General features: G+C 36.5%; 2 protein-coding genes across 3 annotated transcripts; one reads left to right on the top strand and one right to left on the bottom strand.

The window, feature by feature from the left end:
- Window positions 1–21: 21 nt before the first annotated feature.
- Window positions 22–5,364, bottom strand: gpnmb (glycoprotein (transmembrane) nmb). Of its 2 annotated transcripts, XM_056741655.1 has the most exons (12): window positions 5,228–5,364; window positions 4,210–4,341; window positions 3,965–4,126; window positions 3,536–3,697; window positions 3,280–3,441; window positions 2,838–3,158; window positions 2,574–2,633; window positions 2,007–2,249; window positions 1,785–1,890; window positions 1,093–1,313; window positions 807–900; window positions 22–729 (listed from the first exon to the last, which is right to left on the bottom strand). In XM_056741655.1, exons 1-12 carry the CDS (start codon window positions 5,295–5,297, stop codon window positions 576–578), a joined length of 1,887 nt encoding a protein of 628 aa, XP_056597633.1. In that variant the 5' UTR covers window positions 5,298–5,364; the 3' UTR covers window positions 22–575. The 2 variants fall into 2 exon arrangements, with proteins under 2 accessions (XP_056597633.1, XP_056597635.1); XM_056741657.1 differs by lacking the exons at window positions 3,965–4,126; window positions 4,210–4,341; window positions 5,228–5,364 and adding an exon at window positions 3,908–3,963.
- Window positions 5,365–6,977: 1,613 nt separating this feature from the next.
- On the top strand, window positions 6,978–10,742 carry oxnad1 (oxidoreductase NAD-binding domain containing 1). Its single transcript, XM_056741353.1, has 8 exons — window positions 6,978–7,086; window positions 7,299–7,454; window positions 7,578–7,641; window positions 8,472–8,578; window positions 9,367–9,508; window positions 9,578–9,817; window positions 9,899–10,007; window positions 10,098–10,742. The coding sequence occupies exons 2-8, from the start codon at window positions 7,351–7,353 to the stop codon at window positions 10,253–10,255; spliced, it is 924 nt and encodes a 307-aa protein (XP_056597331.1). The 5' UTR covers window positions 6,978–7,086; window positions 7,299–7,350; the 3' UTR covers window positions 10,256–10,742.
- The last annotated feature ends 7 nt before the right edge of the window (window positions 10,743–10,749 follow it).

Consider the following 10,749-nt stretch of genomic DNA (forward strand, 5'->3'; position numbering starts at 1 on the left):
GGTTAAGAAGTTTATTAGAATATTAAATGTGCAGCATTCACATGAAAGGTAGCATTTTCAAAGAGCTGATAAGTTTTTTTTAAGCAAAATGCTATTTAATAACTGTCTGAAAACCGTGCATATGTTTATTAGACCTGTCAGAAATAGAGATTTGTTTCAAGTTAGTTTTTCCATTCTAATTGAGTTCCTATTAAAAGATGAAGTTTCATTAAATTAAAGATAATAGCTGTTATCTGACACTTGCTTTAATTAATCTTGCGGTTAATATCAAATCAAATCCCACATGAACAATGAAAACGTTTTGATGGTATTAAATAACGTTGTGAAAAATTGCTTCGGTTGCCTTGCAAACTGCATGACATCATTAGTTCCTCATAAATGTTAATTTTTATAATGCAGTTGATTATACAAAGAATGCATATTTTTGACAGTTAAGTTTTAGTAATTAATAGTATTTGAACTGAAATAGTAAGTAGTAAAACTTGAATAGTACTTAAACCAAAGTCATATATCCTACTATAGCCATATAATCTATAAAGACGGCATCCTTTAAAATAAAAGTTTAGCATCTCAATCTAAAGTGGTTTCTCTGTCAACAAACGGCTTCTCTCTTCATTGGCTGGAAACAGAGCAGATCTCAGTTTACTTAAACTCCAGCTTTCGACACCAGAGTTTCTCTCCGCATCATCGAACATGGACCACCTCACTGGACGATACACCTTATATCTCCTGTAAGAAAGAAATGGAAATAATAATTAAGGAGGTATAAGATGTCTTGTTTGCAATGTTAATTTAAAGGTACTCACTTGTAGAGCACAATAGCAATGAAGGCAAAGATGGAAATAAGCACAGCACTTGAAGATAAAACTACCTCAGTAACGTGGGAGGATTTAGGAGTGCCTTCAAAGAGAGAAAGAGGTACAGGATTCAAGAGAACCGTTTGGCATAAAAAGTTGTATAAAACAATATTAGAAATTATTCAAACCAATTATATATACATTTGTTTATAATAAATATAATTTCCAATATAATACCTGTTGTTTGACACTTTAAAGTCCAGAGACAATGCATACAGATTGATAAAGGACTTACTTTTGTCAAGGTGGTTGCCAATGGTTACTGAGGTGGTAGCAAGAGCCAAGCCACCTGGAAGTCCCAGAGTGATGCTGACGCAGTACGTGCCCGGCGTCTGAAAGATGCGTGTCAAACTAATCTTGCAACCTTCACCCGAGGGGGACGCGTCCTCACAAAGAATATTATTAATCTCTCTACAGGTGGAGTCAGCCACCACTGTACAGGCCACTGATGGAACACTGAGGAAAGAAAGAATGATGTGTATAACATGTCTGAGTGTAATACAGACATGATCTGTAGGCCTACTGAAGGCTTTTGACGTGCAAATAAATTCCAGAGCTGCAGGGCTTCTATTCACTGCGGATTAGAATCATTTTCTGTGATGCAGTGAGATCTTTAGTGTCAGTAGAATTAATATTTTTATTTTATATAAGGATACAACTTACTATATACCGTATAAAAAATATATAAGACGAAAGAAAAAAAATATAATATATTATTATGTTTAAATAAATTAATTGTAATAACTTTATTTTATTATTTGAATGTTAGTAGTTGGAGGAAATGAAATTAAATAATTAAATAAAATTAGTAAATTAACCATGAAGTTTAGTTCGTGGTCTGTCTACATTTTTACAGAGAAGTTTGAAATACTCTTCAATAACTCTTTTTGTGAAATGCAATTCTGTTTGTGTGTGAAGCCATCGTACCTGCCTGAGCATGTCACCACAAAGTTGACGGAGGTGTTGGTGACTTCAGCTGATGACACATTTAAAATCTTATTGGGTAACTCATTGTATAGAGCTAGAGGAGGTTCTGTAGAAACACACACAGAAAACAGCTCAAACAAACAATTATGCTTTTTAAAAACCTTTATCAAATAAAATTATAATGCCTTTAGTTGTTAGGCAGCATTTTTCAATCATCCTTACCAATAATAATGACCTCGCCCTCAAAGTATCCATACATGTATCGGAAACACTCGGACTCCCTCGAGTGTGTGTGTCTGATCATGGATGGGGAGATGGGCTGGCTATGGGTTGGGCTGGTTTCAGGTACAGGAGTTGCTGTATTGGCAGATGTCGCATCTGCATCTGTTTGGAATGATTCTGTTGTCTGAACAGCACTTGTGGGAGCTCGAGGTGTAGTTGGCGAAGGGTTGGTTGTAATGGGAACTAAACAAAAGTTATCATTTAAAAAATCAAATTTATTATTGGCCCATTATGCTGGGATACAAATGACTTTTCTTTTGTAATTTAAAGGGACAGTTCACCCCAAAATAAAATTCTGTCATAATTTACTCGCCCTCAAATTGTTCCAAATCTGTGTAAATTTCCTAAGAAGACAACGGTAGTCAAAAGTGCCCCAGAACTGTTTGCTTTCTTACATTCTTTCCAAGTTAATGCAATGTAATGTAATGTAATATCTTCCTCTTTGTTCATCAGAAAGACATTTATTCAGATTTGGAACAACAGAAACAACTATAAGCTGTGTTTTACCCTCGGTGGTCTCCCTTTTCCTGGTGACTGTATGAGTTCCATGTGGTGGTGTAGTCACTGCTGTTAATGCAAAAAATAAATGTGATTCAGTCCTTTCATCCTTTATTGAAACCCAAGGACTCTTAGCCAACATCCAAATATCTAAAGCTAGTTGGAATATATGCGTGAATTCACAAATAGAGACCCTTTATAGCTATTTGTCCAGATTTTAAGCTCATGTCTGATGTCTTACAGAAGATGAGGTGCTTGTGTTTTTGAGATTACCTGTGGTGCGAGCCTGTGTAAAATGCATCGCAGTGGGAGTTGGTGGTGGGCAGTGAATGCGAAACGCTGCTTCTACGAGGAGCTTGACCGTTACGTTTCCAAGCAGGTCGTACGCATGGGTCGCCACGTTGCTGTGGGTGACCAGTTGGTTGCCATCTCGAAAGTCCCAAATAAAGTCTACTGCATCAGCTGTTTTTAGGTAGTTACTTGGATCGTGGATCTGGACTTTAAATATTAAATCTGAGCCTCTGACAAATACATTTTTCTCCCGTATTTTTACTGCTTCTTTTTGTGAAATGCTCACTGAGAGTGGAATCTTATCTGGAAATCAATCACAATTTATTCATCTTAAAAAGTTATCACACTTTCTGAGTCAGACATGAGATTGAGAAACACTGAAAGTTTATTTGTATGAGAGAGAGAAAGTGTAACCTAACCAGACCTGTAATGAAGTATACGGTACTGTCAGTAGAGAGTGGGGTGTACTTTCTGCGTTCACGTTTGCGATACACCATCACCTCCATCAGTCCAGCTCCGAAAGTCATGTTGGTGGTGTTCAGAGTGAGATGAGAAGAGGAGCCATCACATGTCTCAAAATACTGGCCTATATGAAAGACACAAAGCTATTAGCGTGCTTCTATTTTGTAAACGTCTAATTATTGGATTCATAAATGATTGGATGTGTAAAAATCTCTCACCCATAGTGTGCCAAACATACACATAACCTTTATGTCTCCAGTCGCTGGTTCGAGGAAAGGGCTTTCCATCGGGAAAAACATTACATCTTTTCAAATCTGTACACTTTCCAAAGCCATAGTCATCCAACCATCCAACATACCCTGAGCGCAGCTCTCCATTGGCTGACAAATTAAAAGTGTGAAACAAAACAGACAACCAAATAAGATTTTTCCATAAATTGGGCAATGAATTTTAGGGCACCTGTTACAAACATTTCTAAGTTCCAATTTTTTCTTTAAATAATAACAAGTAAAGTAAGTACAAAGAAACAAATCATATTTTATTAACATTTAACATGTTCCAGAGCCTACATAAAGCAACATTTTCATTACATCTTGCATTTCTTCTTAGTGTATTTTTGTTTTGTTGTAAGATCATATCGAAAGCACCTGACGCCTCCGTCAAAACGTCGTCACAGTGTTCGTCATGCACCAGGTTGCCGTCAGCGTCCTCTTTCTGGCACGGCGGGAACTCCAGCGCTGCAGTGAATGAGACGCACGAGCCGTTCATCGCAGGACTGTCGCTCGTGAGACGCACTCGGGGAATTTTACCTGTGATAACATTGCACAGTTAGAGTGTCACAGTTAACACAGTGGGCGTATGAATGTCGATTCATATTTTAAACGACTGTTACCATGTTTGCGCGTCAGCTCTTGTTTGAAAGCAGGATACAGAGATTCGTCCCATGGCTTGCTGTCAGGGTCCCATCCAGGGATCGGAAATGGAATAGGAGGCTTGTGTTTGTGAGGAAACATGTCGCCATAAGCTGCATAAATAATACAAATGTAAATAAATGTTACTGTAAAGTAGTGACACAACGTCATTATTAGAAATCTTGTGTGCAAGACAAAAAGTAAAAGACTGACGCTTTAATAATTAAGAAAAGCATATTTTCTCTGCAAACTTGTGGGAATTCATTGAATACCTTCATTTTAATGGTAAACTAAATGTGGAAACAATTAGCTTCATGATAAATAGGGTGGAGGCAGACAGCAAATATAACATGAGAATTTGGCAGCGCGCACCTGTGACGCACTGAAGAAAAGATGGCAATCTTAAAAGCGCAGTTTAAGAAAATGAGACGATCTATAAATTACAGCTCAACTGAATCCATTTTTTCGTTATTAATATGACGATTTATTGCTAATATAGTGTGTTGGACGGAGATTTACATTCAATCCATTTGTCTAATAATCGTCATGTTAGGTCTATATCGGAATAGCCTGACTTAATAGAGCCTACTCATGTGCATCGAACGAAATATTGTTTCGGGAAAGTTTGTCAAAATACTGAACTGGATACACGGCACATAACGCTAGTAATTATTTTCTAGACTGCAGCGCGAGGATAAACAGCTGTTTATTCTAAATACAATTTATCATAGCCAATGTTGCGTTTAAAATAAAGTCGATGGTTATTAAGTGATTTTTGAAGATTATTTACAGAAGATTATAAATTGTATTCTTTATTTCTTTGACTTTTTGCCTAGACATAAACCAAAAGTCTTATCACACATGAAAAATAGTTTCTAGATTTGTGTCTAAAATCCTGGTATTGCGTTTATATTGCAAGTAAAAAAAATTGCATAATAAACATAAACTGAATAATAATAAAAAAACATACTTTAATAATAAAGTAAAGCCCCTACTCACTTTTTTTGCTGTTGGTTATAGGAACGAACAATGTCCAGGTCAGCGCAACTATAATTTCCAGATGCACCATGTTGAAGTATTTCTCTGTTTTGCCCTCTATAGTCCAGTTGCTTGCAGATCCATCCGACTCTGTTCTGCTCTGGCTAAACTTCCCCCTTCGTTTGCTCCAACTCTAATTTAATAGAACAAGCATGTGACGTTTCTGTAACTAGACGCATCTGATTTTCAATTACATGACCCATGGACCAACGAGGAGCGCGCGCATATATCATGTGCACTTACGCCATATTTCGAAACATTTTTGTATTTCTGCAGAGAGCTGGCTTGATGTTTGCCAACTTAACGAATTCATATCATATGTGTGCGCCATTTTTGTAAGCCTATATGTGTAAATCTTAAACTTGAAATAGCCTAGCTGTTATAAAAGAATAATAATAATAACCACGTTTTTTTTTGTGTTGTGTCTAAATCCTCGAAAAACAGCGAGCCCTTCATATAATTCTGCTAGTTTTGATAATTATCAGTATCAGATTTTAGAAACAAATATTATCACATAAACTTGATGGAACTTAATAAAAATGGAAATAATATTTAGGGCAAAATATAACTTTTTACAGTGATGTTTATAAAATAACATTGTTTTACATTTTTATCATTTCATTTCTCATTATAATTGTGTCACTTATATATAAATTGAATTGTTAATAATGCAACTAGAAACAACAATAGTTTATCAAAATAGCAACGTTTCAACGAATTGCGAATATGCATGAATGTAGGCTAAACTTAATTTGATTGCGTCCAAACTGATGAAAATACGTAGTTATGATTATTACAAATTTCGTTATAAGTCATAAAACAGTTCAAAAGTACAAAGGATTTGTGGAAAACGTGAAGAGCAGATTGCATGATTTATTTAAAATCTGGTTAAAATACGCAGGGAAATAGCAGAAAGTATTATTCATAAAGCAGAAAATATTTTTTAATACTGACAACTTGATTCATAAATGTTTGTCAATTTAAGTTTGGCGCAGATTTTGTTTAAAGAAACTGGAATGTGATCACATGTTTTGATGCTTCTCTCACGAGCTGGTGTAATTTCGTCAGTTTGAACGTTCTTTCCGGTCTGTAATGTAATCACAATGTGACTTTCATTTCAAGTGGCAAGACTTCCGTCCGTTTTGTTCGTAAAACAACAACAAGAACAACAACAAAACACGTTTATAAAGAATATTTATAACAAAATAATTTAATACAAAACGCATGTGATGTCTTCATTGCTAGACTATATTTAATTCTTGTCCTCTTTTAAAACAATTAAGAATATGTATTTTGGCCACCAGGGGCTGCTCTCCCTCTTTCACAAGATCATGGTTGTGGTTTTAAGTAGGTTTTATAGAAGTGATCACTTTATTGTCTCTGTGGGTTTTTTTCTGTTTATGTGTTGGGTTCTGTTGGTGGGACGGCGGGTTGAAACCAATTAAAACTTACTGTAAAAGGCTCAAAACACACTACATGAAGACATTTGGTGCTGACATTAAGTAATAAGGCTCATACGGATTTTAGTAAAGGAAGCCATTTACATCCATATGGTTTTTTTTAGCAGAGCAGTCAATACGATTTGGTATCACTGTGTATCATAACATATGCATTTAAACTCCTATATTAATTTTACAACGAATGAATAAAATGTAAGACGCTAAGGGTGCTGCTGCTCAAGCCTCCTTTGGGTGGCGATAGAGAGACTGTTCATCAATCAAAACACAAACGAAGAAGAACTGTTAGGAGCCGCTGAGGTTAATGTGTTTACTTACACAATGACAAACGAGCGATGAAATAGTCTCGTAAAAGCTCATTAGGTTTGTTGTTCTTATATTTACTTCAAATGTAATGTTTTTGTAGAAAGTGAACTGTTAGCAACAAAGCTAGATGGTAGTCAGCGGATCTTCCATGTGTGTCCAAATGTCATTTTAAGTAGCTGTTATATAGTATCTCTAATGTTTGACATTTGTTGGCATTCGTTTACTTTCTGTGGCTTTGATAATATTTCTTTATTTCATGATGTATGCAGGTATTGGACCGCAGGTAACGTTAGAAGCATACCGTGACCGTGATATCCGATCATGAGTGTCCCGTGTTTTATGAAAACGTTTATCAGAAGTTTCACCGGTGTATCAGCAGTGTTCAGACCAGCCGTAGTATGTTCATGTAAAGGGATCGACACACGGTGAGTTTCACTCCATCTCGTGTTCTTTCTAGATGATTTAGAAACTAAACGCTTGTTAAAGTGTATATTGTTGTTCTAAATCTTGTTTGTTTGCTTTGCCTAAACCTGTATTTACTCCTTTAGGAAAATGTCGTCGAAGAGACAGACTGACCATCTAGAGAGAACTGCTAGTGTATACAGACAAATGGTAAGTCTTCTTCTTCATCCATCTTTATACCCTTTTTCAAAGTGTTTGATGGCACTTCGAAATTTAGACATTCAATCCAAGTAGGTGAAAGTTCAGACACTTCTGCTGTGTTGTAGGTTACCCAATGTGTCATGTGATTTGGGGGGGAAGTTATTCTAGTTGATAGATTATAAGACCCCTTACCCCCGCCACGGTTTTGGATAATTACTGTTTTTTGAACGCTCAATTATGGATATTATTTATTTTGAAGGAAGCATATGTTAAATAAATATGTGTTTATTTTATTCCAGTTTAGTTCTTGGTAGGGCTGTGCAATTCATTGGAAATTAATAGTAATTGTCAATTTTGGCTTTCAATAATTACCAAAAACAAAATAATCGAGGTAAAATGGTTATTGTACTGCATTCCTTTTGGAAAGGATCCTCTCTTTTCCTGTGGTATAATACCACAGCGCACAGCTTTCCTTTAAAGTAGTTCAGCTGTGCTATTTCTTTACATTCACAGTTTAAAAGTATTAAGTAAAAAAATTAGTTTGTGTTAGTGAGTTGCATTTAGTGAGTAATCCTGATGAATAACTGTGATCTCAAAATCGGGAAAAATAACCTCATGATTATGATTTTGTCATAATCGAGCAGCCCTACTTCTTGGTTGAATCAAGAATTGCATCAAATAAACAGATACATACAATTTTTGCAAAAGTTGTTTGCATTATATAGTCCATTGGTATTGCATTAGGCACTTTACCATATAAATAATTTTACATCTTAGTTTTCTGTACTTGTAAGAAGTGTGCATTTGATTTAACGTTGTTAGTTATATTTTGTGTCTAGGAACTTTTCTCTGCACGTGTTTGTGACATTGTGAATGAATCGGATACAGTGAAGAGATTGAGCTTAGAGATGTCAGATCCTGCCTTTAAATTCCGTGCCGGACAATGGTAAGAACTGTGCCTCAATAAAATATTGTCATTTATTCAGTATTCATGAAGTACATTTTTTATGATGCTCCAATCTGTCCACATTTTACTGTGCATCTTCTTAAATGATTAATGCTTTAAAATAGATTAAATAGTTTAGAGCTAACAGATTTCTATATATAACTATAGATAACTGTAGTATAACTTAGTAATAATAATATTTCAATCAATATTATCCAAGTATACTATTTAGGGAGAATTTAATTAAAAAAACATCCAGGAGATGGCGCTTTCCTTCAGATAGTAGTCACTGAGAATGTTCAGAGTGTGAGTAAACATTTAATATAATGAAAATAAAAGCTTACGTCAGTCTCTCCTCACACGTTCTCTCTCACTTGAGCGCTACCGTATTGCGTTTGGTGAGTTTCGCGAGCCCGAGCGAGGTGAAAAAGTCAGGCGGTGATTTATGCAGATGTATGCACAGAAACTCCTCCAGACCATATGATGTTGTGTTACTGCTACAACATGAGCAGCTCGAGTCAGAGAGAGTGGGTGTGCATGCAGGGACAACGTATGTGTTTGTTTCTTACTCCTGTTCTGCATACACTTGTGGCGTATTTTGTGCTTGGTTGTTTGTGTGTGGGAAGAATCTGTCTCAACTTTTAAAAGAGATTTTATGAATTTGATTTGTTTGGGAAAAGTGGACTTTGATAACCTTGTGTGGATAAACAGTAAAGTTGTCCTGCAGCATAATTTCACCGTAATGCGAAATGTGATGTGAATAAATTCAATTGCATTCTTTATCGCAGGGTGGATTTCTTCATCCCAGGTGTGGATACGGTAGGCGGCTTCTCCATTTGCTCCAGTCCCGGCCTGCTAAAGAGAGAGGGAATTATCGAGCTTGCTGTTAAATACACACGCCACCCTCCAGCACACTGGATTCATACACAAGTGAGTTTGACAGGCTTGTACCTAGACATATTGTCGGACAGATTTAAGCAATGTGCATCTCTGTTTTAGTGCTCGGTGGACTCTGAAGTAGCTGTGAGAGTTGGAGGTAATTTCTACCTTGACCCTCAACCCTCTGATCCCGTGCTTGACCTGCTGTTGGTAGCCGGAGGTGTTGGAATCAACCCTCTGTACTCCATCCTGCTGCACACAGCTGATCTGCTCCGACACTCTTCTCCCGGTCATGTGTACAAACCCGGTCGAACACATCTTTGCTATAGTGCTAAAAACACGAAGGATCTTCTATTTAAGGTATTCATTGCATAAAAAAAATCAATTTATGTAGTTGATCTACAGGATGTTTATCTATCTTGATGCGCCTGCTCTCTTTAGAACACCATCATTGACATCTGTCACGAGCTCTCGGAGAAGATTTCCTGCAACTTTCACGTAACTCAGCAAAGCTCTGATATAGAGCAGGAAATTCAACCTTACACCATCAGTGAGTATATACATCTATGGTACCTGCTGTGAGAAACAATTTGAACATACTGAATAATATTTTTAATGTTCGTTTGTCTTGTGTGTCCAGATGGAAGGATATCAGAAGATGTGCTACGGCCTCACGTAGACCCCAAACGTACGATGTGTTATCTTTGTGGTCCTCCGCCCATGATAGAGAAAGTGAGTGCAGACCTGCAGAGGCTCGGGGTATCGGAGGACAAAATCCTTTTCGAGAAATGGTGGTAACCCCACCCCTCCATTGCCTCAAACTCAGATGGATGGCTGCATTTGTGCATTATGGAAACAGAATGTAATGGTAATGGAGCAGTAATGCATTCAAGTTCAATTGGAACGCACAACAGACATTTTGTCTGCATTTTCCTGGACTTTATTATTCTACTGATTTCCATATTTTCACATTTAACCATTCATTCTCTAGACTGCATTCCTGAATGATGATGGGCTGTATGTTAGGTTTAAACTTTCTGATGTGAGGTTACTTGAACTGTTTCTGTTTTACATCATTGTAATAATGGACTCCACAAATTGACCGTAACCAGTGCTGAAATGCTCTACATTATAGTTCATTTGCTGGTTAACTCTCCGTAGGAGTCTAGGAGTATTGCACACGTAGATTGCACTAGGTTTTTTTTAAAGATCTATGTACAATTGTATATGTTGTTCGCAATGAAATTTTAATATACATATTTATTATAAGTTTTAAAATTCAAAACTGTGTC

Source organism: Triplophysa dalaica, chromosome 25 (genome assembly GCF_015846415.1).
Source record: "Triplophysa dalaica isolate WHDGS20190420 chromosome 25, ASM1584641v1, whole genome shotgun sequence".
Lineage (NCBI taxonomy): Eukaryota > Metazoa > Chordata > Actinopteri > Cypriniformes > Nemacheilidae > Triplophysa > Triplophysa dalaica.

Coding starts and splice junctions, on each gene's coding strand:
- oxnad1 (XM_056741353.1), top strand. CDS start 7,351: ATGAGTGTCCCGTGTTTTATGAAAACGTTTATCAGAAGTTTCACCGGT. Junction 7,642..8,471: donor CTAGTGTATACAGACAAATG/GTAAGTCTTCTT, acceptor TTTTGTGTCTAG/GAACTTTTCTCTGCACGTGT. Junction 9,818..9,898: donor CGAAGGATCTTCTATTTAAG/GTATTCATTGCA, acceptor TGCTCTCTTTAG/AACACCATCATTGACATCTG.
- gpnmb (XM_056741655.1), bottom strand. CDS start 5,297: ATGGTGCATCTGGAAATTATAGTTGCGCTGACCTGGACATTGTTCGTT. Junction 4,342..5,227: donor TATAACCAACAGCAAAAAAA/GTGAGTAGGGGC, acceptor TTATTTATGCAG/CTTATGGCGACATGTTTCCT. Junction 3,698..3,964: donor CGTTTTGACGGAGGCGTCAG/GTGCTTTCGATA, acceptor TTAATTTGTCAG/CCAATGGAGAGCTGCGCTCA.